Source organism: Serinus canaria, chromosome 11 (assembly GCF_022539315.1).
Source record: "Serinus canaria isolate serCan28SL12 chromosome 11, serCan2020, whole genome shotgun sequence".
Taxonomy (NCBI): domain Eukaryota; kingdom Metazoa; phylum Chordata; class Aves; order Passeriformes; family Fringillidae; genus Serinus; species Serinus canaria.
The window spans coordinates 19,990,509-20,001,856 of NC_066325.1; the positions used below are offsets into that span (position 1 = coordinate 19,990,509).

Here is an 11,348-nt window from a genome sequence, read left to right on the forward strand (position 1 = left end):
CGAGCGGCGTGAGCCCCACAGTGACAACTTCCTTGGGTGCTTCCAGGTGGGAGAAACGCGTGGACCCTCGAGGCAGGTACTACTACGTGGACCACAACACCCGGACCACCACGTGGCAGCGCCCCACGGCCGAGTACGTCAGGAACTACGAGCAGTGGCAGTCGCAGCGCAACCAGCTGCAAGGGGCCATGCAGCACTTCAGCCAGAGGTTCCTGTACCAGGTGAGAGCCAGGGTCTCACCTGCCTCTCCCTCTGGTCTCACCGGGGCTGCCTGCGAGCTGTGGGGCGGGGAAGGCGCTTGCTGGGCTGTGTGGGGTCTGTGTGAGCTCACAGCAGCGCCTGGATGGGAGCTCACAGGCTCTGAGCTGCCTGCAGAGGCCTGGGGGGAGTGACTTGCTGCTTTTTATAAACCAGCTTGCATGGCCCTAAAGGATGGTGGGAGGTGTCCTCAGCAGCCTGTCCCCAAGGTTTCTCCAGAGCCAATGTGGCCAGGCACGCATTCTGCTGTGGCTCCCATCAGACAAGCCTTGCTGCTGACCTGTGGGGCTGCAGAACCTGCTGTTGGAGCTGAGGGAGCTGTGGGAGCCTGGTGTGTAGCAGGACAGGAGTCTCTGAGGCCTGAGCTCGTCCCTCCCCAGGTCTCTGTTGGCTGAGGACAGCGTGGCTGGGTCCTGGAGCTGCAGGCCTGGGGTACAAGTGGAGAGGGCTGCAGGAGCCAGGGACCAGAGAGTGCAGGGAATGAGCTGGACTTGCCAGCATCCTCCTGCTTTATCTGCTGCTTCCCCCTTCCTGGTTTGGACTGAGTATTTGCCTTTACTTGCGCAGGGAATGGTCTCAACCATTCTTTTCTTGGGCAGGGACCACACCTGTCCTGGCCATACCTTTGCCATGGATCTGAACCCAGCAGTGCTGGTGTCTGTGGGCTGCAGGGAGAGCAGAGCTGCAGGGACAGGGCCAGGCTGGAGCAGCGATCCGGCCCCACGCGGGGGGAACCTGCACTTGTGCCAGAGGCAGGTGAACAGCTGTGGAGGGAAGGTGGGCAGTGTGCAGGGACCAACTTCTCATTGACTTTTACCTCCTCAGAGAAAGCCAGGCATCCCAGCTGGGACTGGAGTGGGCTCCATGCAGGAGCTCAGCTGCTCTCTCTGGGAGGGGGTGTAGTGCAAAGTGCTGTCTGCGTGGGACACAACTGGGGCCACTCCAGGGGCTGCAGGAGCAGCTCAGTCCCCTTCTCCCCCTGCCTGTCCCTCCCTAGATGTCTCTCCAACCCTTCGAAGCCTCACAGGCAGAGCTGCACCCCCAATGCTCTGCTGGCCCTGCCTTCACCAGGGCTCCCCTGGGAGGGGTTCCCACCGTGCCCAGCAGGGCTCAGGGCCATGCCTCCTCCCTGCCAGCGCCAGCCTTGGAGCTGCTCCAGGCCCTTCCACTCGCCCTGGCCACGCTCTGCCGAGGGAGGGACTCAGGCTCCAAATTTAGCCTGATGAAATGATTGTACTTTTTGTTTCGAGTTCTGCTGCCAGCAGTGATGGCTCCTGCTCTGCCTCCTGCCCCACAGGGGCTTTCTGCTTGACTTACTTCTGCCTCCCTCTGCCCTTGCTGGAGGGGATGGCAGGAGGGTGATGAGCAGTGGGGCAGAGCCTGGGAAAGGCACAGTTTGGGGGGCTCGGGTGCAGCCTGGGACCGCTCTCCCGGCAGATGCCTCAGTGCCACATCCTTTGCACAAAGGATCTCTGGCATGGGGGCAGGCTGTTCCCAGGGGCAGTGGGGAGCAGCAGGAGCTGCCCAGAACTCTGCCCTGGTAGCTTTCCTTAACTGTTTTGAGGTGCCTGGACATGATTCGGGTGCCTGTGTGGGCAGCCTGTCCTGGCGGGGAGGGAGAGGACACTGCCCCAGGTCTGAGCTGTGCTGGCCACACCAGTTCTGGCACAGGGGGTGGGTACAAGAGACTGAGCTCAGAGAGGGGCACAGACTGTGCCAGGCCATCTTCGGGGTGCTGGCTGCCACGAGCTGTACCCACCCGGGTTTTGGTGCCTTTCTGGAAGTGGGGGGCCCTGACACTCCGAGGGCTCCAGGCAGGAGGGCCGAGTCTGGCTGCAGGTGGCATTCCCTGTGCCCAGGTGATTCTGATCCATCCCGGCGTGGGAAGCTGGGACACACAGCTCCCCTCCAGCAGATGGGGTTTTACTTTTTGGGTAACGATGCGTTTCTCATTTAACCACTAAAAGCACTTCCAGCCCCCTCCTGCCCCGGGCCCCGGGGACCCTCCATGTCCCGGGAGCCCAGCGGGGCCGGGGCGGGGTTTGCAGCCCCGGGGCAGGAGGGGGCCGGTGCCCGCAGAAAGGCGCTTTGTGCCGTGCGCGGCTGAGCGCGGGCTCGGGCAGCGCATCCCGCACCGGCCCGGCCCGCGGAGGAGGGGGCCGCCATCCCGCCAGGAAGCGCGGGGCGTGGACAGCGCTTGTGGGAATGATTTCATTGGAAAGGCCTGCGATATTTTTTCCCCTCTTGTGTGTGGTTCTTGGAGGAGGCTGGAGGTGTATGTGCAGGGGACGCCGGCGCAGCCGAGCAGCCGCGCACGTCCGGAGCCCTCCGGGCCGTCCCGCTGCCCTCGGCCGGCACAGCCCCTGCCCCTGCCCCGCTGCCCCTTGGCTGCCCCAGCCCCTGCTTAGGCTGAGCTTCTGGGGCTTTTTAATTTTTTTTTTAATTTATGTTTTTATTTGCTTTTGCTTTTTTTTGTTTCTTTTTTTAACCCCCTCTTGAGTGTGCAAGTTTTTTTTTAGTTCCCTGGGAGCTGTGGGCCAAGGAGAGGCGAGTGGAAGAGGGGCTGGCCGGCTCACCTCTGTGCTCTGCTCCTCCAGCCATCCCGGCTCTGGGGTTTATTCCGTGTTTTTGCTCTCTCTAGTCCTCCGGAGCCCCGTCCGACAATGATCCTCTGGGGCCCCTTCCTCCCGGCTGGGGTAAGTACTGCACTGCCTCACCTGGCCCTGCATGGCCCCCAGGGGACACTTCTGTCGCCCGCAGCAGGAGCCTGCCCATCCCGCGGGATGCCAGCAGCTCCCTCGCTCCCATGCCTGGCGTTACTGGGAGGGTGAAGGGTGGCCATGGAGCCAGCACTCCCTGTGCTCGGCTGCACGTGGGACTGACTCTGCCTGTGACTAGCACCATCTCTTATGTGAAATTCAGCTTTTTCCCCCCTGCCTTCCCCTTTTCCTGGAGGAGTTCCCAGCCTCTCTCAGCTGCTGAATGCAGAAGTGCTTGTGATTGTTCTTTGGATTGGGGAAGATCCCCAGCTCGGGGGTGGAAGTCCTTGCTTTTCCCTGGACCCCAGCTCTGGAGAGCAGGGATCCATCCCGCTGCTGTGCTGCCTCCTGGGATGCTCTGCCTGGGTCTGGAGCAGGGCTGGGAGCTGGCAGGAGCAGAGCTGGTCGTCCCCAAATGGCCCAAGCATTGTGTGCTGGGACATTTTGAAAAGTCCCTGTGCCACCCCCAGGACAGAGAGAACCTCTCCATGGTGAGAACATCCCTGGAGAGGGCAGGCTGGGATGCTTGTGGGTGCAGCTGGGCTGTGCTGTGCCAGGGAGAGCAGGAGAAGGGTAAAAATTGTGTGAGCTTGGAGCAGGACAGAGGGGCCAAGGCTGCTCAGGCAGTCTGCAGGGACAATGTCTTGACGGGGGCGGTGGTGGAGCCCTTGCTGGTTGTCCCCTCTCCATCAGCAAGGAGAAGGGACCCATCCCCAGTGCCAGCTGGGCAGGCACAGCACCGTGGGGTGGGGGTTCCCAGGATGGATGGGATCCCTGGGGTGGATACAGTCCTGGCCATCATTTGGGGGCTGCTGCCCACAGTCCAGGCATGAGATGGAGTGAGGGGCTGGCACTGGCCAGAAGGGTGACAGGGAGGTGACAAGGTGTCCCTACCTGCATGGTGCAGGGCTGAGCATGGGGGAGTGACGCAGCACAGGGAGGTGGAGGAAGGGGTGCAGGGCACACAGAGTGCCAGGGAGGCAGGGGGTGTGTGCAGGGGTGCCTGGGTGTGTGCTGGAGCTTTTTTGTGCCTGTGTGCACACAAGGAGGGTGAGTGTGTTCACACACGTGTGCACTGGAACAGGGCCATGCAGGCAGTTTGGGAAAGCACCTGTGGATCCATGTGGAGGGACACTACTGCATGTCCCAGGAGAGGCTGTGTGTGTGCCACGAGGGTGTGGCTGAGCACAGCCCCTGGCCTGGCCTGGCAGTGCAGTGGCAGCACTGGCCTCTGCCCTGGCACCTCCTGCACGCTGGCACTGTCGGGCTGAGGCAGCTCGGGCACGCGGAAGGAATGTGGGGTTTATCCTGCCTTTTCCAAACGAGCCAGGGAGGTGGAATGGGGGAGCTGACAAATTTCCTGTGAGCTGGGAAGGGGAGGGCTGTTCCCAGGACTCCAGCTAACGCTTTCTCTTCCTTTTCTCCTAGAGAAGAGACAGGACAATGGGCGAGTGTATTACGTGAACCACAACACCAGGACCACGCAGTGGGAAGACCCTCGCACGCAGGGGTAGGCGGCTGGGGGGGTAGCAGGCTTTGGGAAGGTGCAGTTCTCCAGGGACCTAGCCTGCCCTGAGGCCATGTGTCCCACAGATGGAGGGGGAAGCTCTGACAGTGCCAAGGCCGTGGCCGGAGTGCTGCCCAGGCAGGACTCCTCTCCCATGGTGTGGATAGGCAGTCCCCAGTCCCATGCCATGAATCCTTCCTTTTGCCTGGCACAAAGCTGTAGTGGAGGGGGGGACTGGCTGAAGGGCCTGTCTGGTGAGCCCTTCCTTGCCATCAGGATGATTCAGGAGCCGCCGCTGCCGCCGGGCTGGGAGATGAAGTACACAAACGAGAGCGTGCGGTACTTCGTGGACCACAACACCCGCACCACCACCTTCAAGGACCCGCGCCCGGGCTTCGAGTCTGGGTAAGCCCCGAGCAGCACGTCCGGGGCTCGCGTGGGCTCTGACCGAGGAGAGCCGTGCCCCAGTGACCCTCATCCCACCTGGCTCCTGACGGGGCCGCTCGGGGCAGGCACGGGGTGTGACCGAGGCCCTGCTGCTTTGGCAGGAGCAAGCACGGCGGCTCCCCGGGCGCGTACGACCGGAGCTTTCGCTGGAAGTACCACCAGTTCCGCTTCCTCTGCCACGTGAGTAGAGCGGCTGTCGGCAGCTGTGTGGGTACCCTGAGCCCTGTGGGCAGGTGTGGGTGAGGAGAACTGTGCCAGCCTCACACAGCCCTCTGCCTTTGCCCTGCCTGCAGTCAAACGCGCTGCCCAGCCACGTGAAGATCAGCGTGTCTCGGCAGACGCTCTTCGAGGACTCCTTCCAGCAGGTAGGAGGTGCTGGGACCACAGAGCCGGGCAGGAGTGGAGCTGGCCCTGGCCGTGGTGACATTGCCCTGCTCGTCCCCAGATCATGAACATGAAGCCGTACGACCTGCGGCGCCGGCTGTACATCATCATGCGTGGGGAGGAGGGCCTGGACTACGGTGGCATCGCCAGGTGAGCCTGGCCTGCCGGGCCACAGGGCCATGCCCTGCCTCTGCCCTGTGTCCTGTGGGCAGTGCATGCATAAGGCAGCTGCACTTAGGGCCCCCAGCCCTTGAGCAGAGGAGTCCAGGGGCATTCAAATGGGCAACTGGCTTTTAGGAGTGGTGGAACACCCCGAAAGCATCAGGGTGTCCCTGGCAGTGAGAGCACAGGGGATCCAGCTGGGGCTCCCCTGCTGCTTCCAGCTGTGGGGGCAGTGGGCTGAGTGGCCTCGTCTCCCTGCAGCAAACAGGCCCTGGTGTTCCCAGACAGTCAGTGTGTCCCAAGGCAGACAGGGTGTGAGGTGGTTGCTGCAGACCTGCTGCTGCCCTGGGATGATGTTACCACAGGGCATGGGCTGAAGCTTGGCTGGAGAGGGTCCTGTGTCCCTGTGAGCCTCTTCTGGGTCACCTGGGACATCTCCTTGGAGCTGGGTTGGCATGTCCCTGCCTGCTGCCACCCCACGCTCGCCTGCTGCCCTTCGTGGGGCTGCTACCCCGGCTCCTGCTCCTGCTCCGCCTCTCTCCGTGTCCTGCCAGTGGTTTTACCCTATGGTAGGTTACGTCATGCTGTTCTACCACAGGGTAGAACCACGGACAGGATGCCGGGGCTGCCTCCACGTCTGAGGATTCCTGTCTGCCTGCACGGCTGGGGTAGCAAAGCCAGGATGGTGCTGTTCCGACCTTGGCATGGGGCTCCTGGGACAGCACACGCAGAGGGGCTGGGTGCACTCGGAGGGTGTGTGTATGACAGCCCAGCTGGGACTGTGTGTGGCAATTGCCGAAGTTCCTGATGCTCTGAGCAGGGTCTGCAGCAAGCTGGCATCTTCAGAAACACTTCTCAAACCCCACACAGCACCCAGCCTTGCCTAATCACACCAGTGCCCAGTACCTGCCGAAGGTGGGCCCCCACTTGGTGCAGGGACATGCACTGTCCCCTCCCTGAGCTGCTTGTCACCGTGTTCCCCTTGTCTCCTTCCAGGGAGTGGTTCTTCCTTCTGTCCCACGAGGTGCTCAACCCCATGTACTGCCTCTTCGAGTACGCGGGCAAGAACAACTACTGCCTGCAGATCAACCCTGCCTCCTCCATCAACCCCGACCACCTCACCTACTTCCGCTTCATCGGCCGCTTCATCGCCATGGTGAGAGCCGGGGGGTGGTGGCACCAGGGGTTTGTGTCCCCGTGAGGAGCAGGGGACAGGGTGGTCAGCAGGGCAGAAGGCAGCTCTGTGTGCCATGGCTGTGCTGGGCTCGGCACTGCTGCCCTCCCTGAGCCCCTTCTCGCCCATGTGTGGGTCAGTGGGAGATGGGCCTTCAAGGGGGTGCTGCGGGGTGATGCATTTTGAATCCATGGAATGGCTGTGGGGCCAGAGGAGACCTGGTTTCCCAGGAGTTGTGGCGGGGATGGATGGCTCCAGGTCTTTGGCTGTCACCCCAGGTGCTGTCGGGTCTGCAGCTCCAGGGACTATTTTTAGTCCCAGCAGTGTGAGATTTTCCAGCTGCCCGAGCTCCAGAGCAGCTCCTCCCGTTTGTGTCGGATTGCTCAAGGCCAGTGTGCCCCGGGCTGGCAGGGGGGCTGCTGGGGCTCCCCGAGCCCGGGAAGGGTCCCTGGCCCGCAGCCCCGCGGGGTGTGTGTGGAGGCGGCCCCAGCCCCGCTGTCCTGCCCTGCCCTGCCCCGCCTCGCAGGATACCAATAAAACCCCAGACTATTACTCACCGCTGGGCCGTTCTAGACAAGCGTCTGCATTATTTTTGGCTGCCTTTGCCTCGGGGCTCCTGGAAGCCAGGGATTCAGGGAAGCCACAGCACAGCTCTGTTTAAACAAGTGCTCTTAATAGAGCCTGTGAGGGGAGAGGGAGATGCAGTGGAATTTGCCATGGGGAGGGAGAGGGGCTGCAGCCCACCCGGCCTGGGAAGTGCTGTTGGGGCAGCCTACCCTTCCCCTCCATGTGTGCCAGCCAGGAGCAAGTGCCATAGCTCAGGAACCCCTGAGTGAGTCCCTTCTGCCCCGTGGCTGCCCCGGGGTGGAGCATTGTCTTGCCCCAGGGCTGCATCGCAGGGTTCCCTGTGACCTGGAGTCCCCTCCTGGCCACAGGCTCTGTACCACGGGAAGTTCATCGATACTGGCTTCACGCTGCCCTTCTACAAACGGATGCTGAACAAGCGCCCGACGCTGAAGGACCTGGAGTCCATCGACCCCGAGTTCTACAACTCCATCGTCTGGACCAAGTGAGCGCCCTGCACTCCCTCCTGCAGAGCTCTCCCCACAGCCCCTCCCTGCTGCTGGGTGCCTCCATCAGGAGTCACATCCCAGTGTCCCCCCCCAGGGAGAACAGCCTGGAAGAGTGTGGCCTGGAGCTGTACTTCATCCAGGACATGGAGATCCTGGGCAAGGTGACCACCCACGAGCTGAAGGAGGGTGGTGAGAGCATCCGTGTGACGGAGGAGAACAAGGAGGAGTACATCATGTGAGTGGCTGTCCCAAGGGTCCTGTCAGGCACCCGCCCCCAGCAGCTGCAGGGGTGGGACCGTGGGGCTTGGGACGTGGCCGCTTCCCTGGCCTACGTGGCCTGTGACAAGCCCGGGCTGGCGCGGCTGGCCGAGCTCTGCTGCGGTCTGGATTGCTGAGGGCTGGGCAGTTGCCAGTACTTTCAGGAAAAAGGAGAGGGGAGAGAGGCTGAGGCTGCTTTCCCATCCCATGGCTGTTCCCCCTGCCTGCCTGGGGGCTGCCAGGGCCAGCTCAGCTCCAGCCAGGGGATGTGGTTTGCACCCCTGGAGCTCCTAAGGCCACTCTTGGGGCTGAATGCTGCTCACGGGTTTGGGGGCAGAGACAGAAACCCAGCAGTGGGAATTGAGGGGAGCCCTGGTGCTTTTTCAGGAGCCCCTCTCCCATTCCCCACACTCCCGGGGCCCTCCCTTCTGGGGGGAGGGATCTTGGGGTTTCCCCGGGCCAGGCCAGCGGTGCTGGCTCTGTGCCGACCCCGTCTGCCTCCCCAGGCTGCTGACGGACTGGAGGTTCACACGGGGCGTGGAGGAGCAGACCAAGGCGTTCCTGGACGGCTTCAACGAGGTGGTGCCGCTTGAGTGGCTGCGCTACTTCGACGAGAAGGAGCTGGAGGTGAGCTGGCACCTGGGGTGGGGATGTGGATGGGAAGTGGCACGTGGTGACCCTGCTCATGCTCTGTGCCCGTCAGCTGAGGACAACCCCGGGTCTGGGGGGTGGCTTGTTGGGTCTGTTGGCAAGAGAACATCCCATTGGATGGGAGGAATTTGTGCCAGACACCTCAGTGCTGGCAGGTGACGGCAGGTGACACCACCTGGGCCAGGTGACGGCTGGCACCAGAGGGGTTGGTGCTCAGAGCATGGGAACAGGGCCCTGTCTGTCCCCTGCTGAGTGTCCCCTGTCCCCAGCTGATGCTGTGCGGGATGCAGGAGATCGACATGAACGAGTGGCAGAAAAATACCATCTACAGGCACTACACCAAGAACAGCAAACAAATCCAGTGGTTCTGGCAGGTCAGTCTGAGCCCAGCTGAGGGTGTGGGGTGCCCTGGCAGGAGCCATCCTGCAGGATAGGACCAGGATCCCACTCAGCTGCTGCGTTTCTGCTGCAGGTGGTTAAGGAGATGGACAACGAGAAGAGAATCCGGCTGCTGCAGTTCGTGACGGGGACCTGCCGCCTGCCCGTCGGGGGCTTTGCTGAGCTCATCGGTGTGTCCTGGGGGGTGGCACCTTCCTGTCCCTGTCCCCACACAGAGCTCGTGGCAGCATGTGAGCAGGAAAGCAGCTGTGAGGTCTGAGCACAGTGCTCTGGTGTTGTGCCATTTCCACACACGTTCTTTGGCCGTGACCAAGGGTCCCACCAGGGTTAACTTTGTTGGGCTGGTTTGTGATCTCAGTCTGAATGAGATTGGATTTCTGATTCAATTTTCATTCTTGTGCGACAAAGCCTCTTTTTCAGAAAACCACAGTGTGGTTCCACTCCTCCTTTAATTTACTGTTTTTTGGGGCCTATACCAGCCTTTCCTTGACTTTCCTGGCATTCATGTTAAGCTAACCAGCTTGCTTAACCCACTCACTTGTTCTTGCTGGCATATTAGCTTTTTCCAACCCCTGGAATCTCTCCAGCATTCCCACTGTGTTAAAAAGCCACCTCAGTGACTCAGACTTGCTGTGCCAGGTCCTTTAAAACTCTTGGATGGACTCGCACAATCCTGAGGGTTAACAGATCAATGAGTTTTAACACTTGCTATGGAACCATCGTGCTCAGAGGTGGTGCTCTTGCCCCTCTGTGCTGCTATTTTTTTCTCCTTTGTTTATTGAACATCCTCTCTGCAAACAGGCAGGGATTGCTGCCATAGATTTACGCCCTGTGTGACCCTGGGATTTTAGGGCCATGACAGTGGATCTCAGTGTGTGTGAGAGGGGTTTCTGTTTCACCTCCTGGTCATGTAAAGAGCTTTGCTGTGCTATTCATTAACAGGCAGCAACGGGCCCCAAAAATTCTGCATCGATAAAGTTGGCAAAGAGACATGGCTGCCACGGAGCCACACGTGGTAAGTGACTGCCCCTCAGCCTGGCTGGAGCGTGACTCTGTGGGGCTGCACGGGGCTCCGTCCCATGGGATGGGACTGCTGCTGCTGGCCTGGCCCAGCCTCCCCTCTCTCCCCAGCTTCAACCGCCTGGATCTCCCTCCCTACAAGAGCTATGAACAGCTGAAGGAGAAGCTGCTTTATGCCATCGAGGAGACGGAAGGGTTTGGACAGGAGTGATGGAGCTGTGGGGCGTTCCCGGAGCGCTGCCGGCCGGTGCCCAGGGCCCAGCCCTTCCCCGGGATGTACACGGGCCCCTATGGACACTGTGGCTTCTGCTCCTGGGCGAGCTCTGCACTGACACGGCCCTGGGGGAACGGGGCTGTGTTTCCCTCCCTAAGGAAATCTGAGGTGTGATGGAGAGGACACAAGGGCTTGGCTTGCGAGGGCTGGCACAGAGGGGCTGGGGGGCAACACAGGGGGCACCAGGGCTCCCCAGCCCCCTCCACAGACACAGTTATGTGTTTGGTAGATGCTCTTCTTCCCCCTTGTGTTTCCTGCCTTTCATGGCATTTTGGTAGTGGCAGGTGAGGGGGAAAATGGCTCTCAGATTGACTTCTGGGCCCCATCCTGCACCCAGCATTCAGTAACAGTGACAGGGACCCCCAAGACGATGCTTCTGAGGGGCTCTCGTGCACCATTTGAGCACCAGGCCAGATCCGCAGTCACTGGAGCTAGAGCCTGCCTGAGTGTGTCCCTGGCATGTCCCGATGTGCAGCCTGTGGCCCCTGGGCAGTTGTATTTAAATGATGTGGTTTCTGCTTGGAGCTGGTGCTCCACAGCAGCCCCGGGGGCTCCGGGCCCTGCCGGCCTTCGCTCGGATCCTCGGTTCTGCCCACACTCCTGTTCCCTCTGCAGTGAGGAGGGTAGGATCACCGGGCTGTCACTTCTGTCCCTCCCCGTGTGCGTGGGCGACAGACCCGGCCTGTCTGTGTCCGTGTGTCCGGGGGCTGTGGAGATGGGACCCTGCAACGGCTCCGGGCTGGGAACCAGCCGGTTCCGCACGGCCCCGCCTGCCCCGCGCGGCTTCGTGTGCAATAAACGACAAAGCAGCTGCCGAGGTGTGCCTGTGTGCTGGCTCCCCGTGTCTCCTGGGTCCCTCTGTATGTCCAGGGTCTGCACCTATCCTGGGGCACTGTGTGTCTCCCAGCGTGGGGTCTGTGCACAGCCAGGGCTCCAGAGCCATAACGGCGCCTGGAGCTCAGCACTGGGATCACAAATCCCA

General features: G+C 61.6%; 1 protein-coding gene across 1 annotated transcript in view; it reads left to right on the forward strand.

Annotated features, from left to right (window-relative positions):
- The window catches only part of WWP2 (WW domain containing E3 ubiquitin protein ligase 2), a 30,306-nt gene extending 19,123 nt beyond the window's left edge, over positions 1-11,183 (forward strand). Inside the window, exons 10-24 of the mRNA XM_030227654.2 lie at positions 47-221; positions 2,900-2,954; positions 4,446-4,527; positions 4,801-4,929; positions 5,073-5,151; positions 5,265-5,336; positions 5,417-5,505; positions 6,514-6,673; positions 7,627-7,760; positions 7,859-7,999; positions 8,529-8,649; positions 8,943-9,047; positions 9,146-9,242; positions 10,015-10,087; positions 10,204-11,183. Of these exons, the coding sequence (XP_030083514.2) occupies positions 47-221; positions 2,900-2,954; positions 4,446-4,527; positions 4,801-4,929; positions 5,073-5,151; positions 5,265-5,336; positions 5,417-5,505; positions 6,514-6,673; positions 7,627-7,760; positions 7,859-7,999; positions 8,529-8,649; positions 8,943-9,047; positions 9,146-9,242; positions 10,015-10,087; positions 10,204-10,303 (1,612 nt within the window). The 3' untranslated portion in view covers positions 10,304-11,183. The remainder of the gene's footprint in view (positions 1-46; positions 222-2,899; positions 2,955-4,445; positions 4,528-4,800; positions 4,930-5,072; positions 5,152-5,264; positions 5,337-5,416; positions 5,506-6,513; positions 6,674-7,626; positions 7,761-7,858; positions 8,000-8,528; positions 8,650-8,942; positions 9,048-9,145; positions 9,243-10,014; positions 10,088-10,203) is intronic.
- The last annotated feature ends 165 nt before the right edge of the window (positions 11,184-11,348 follow it).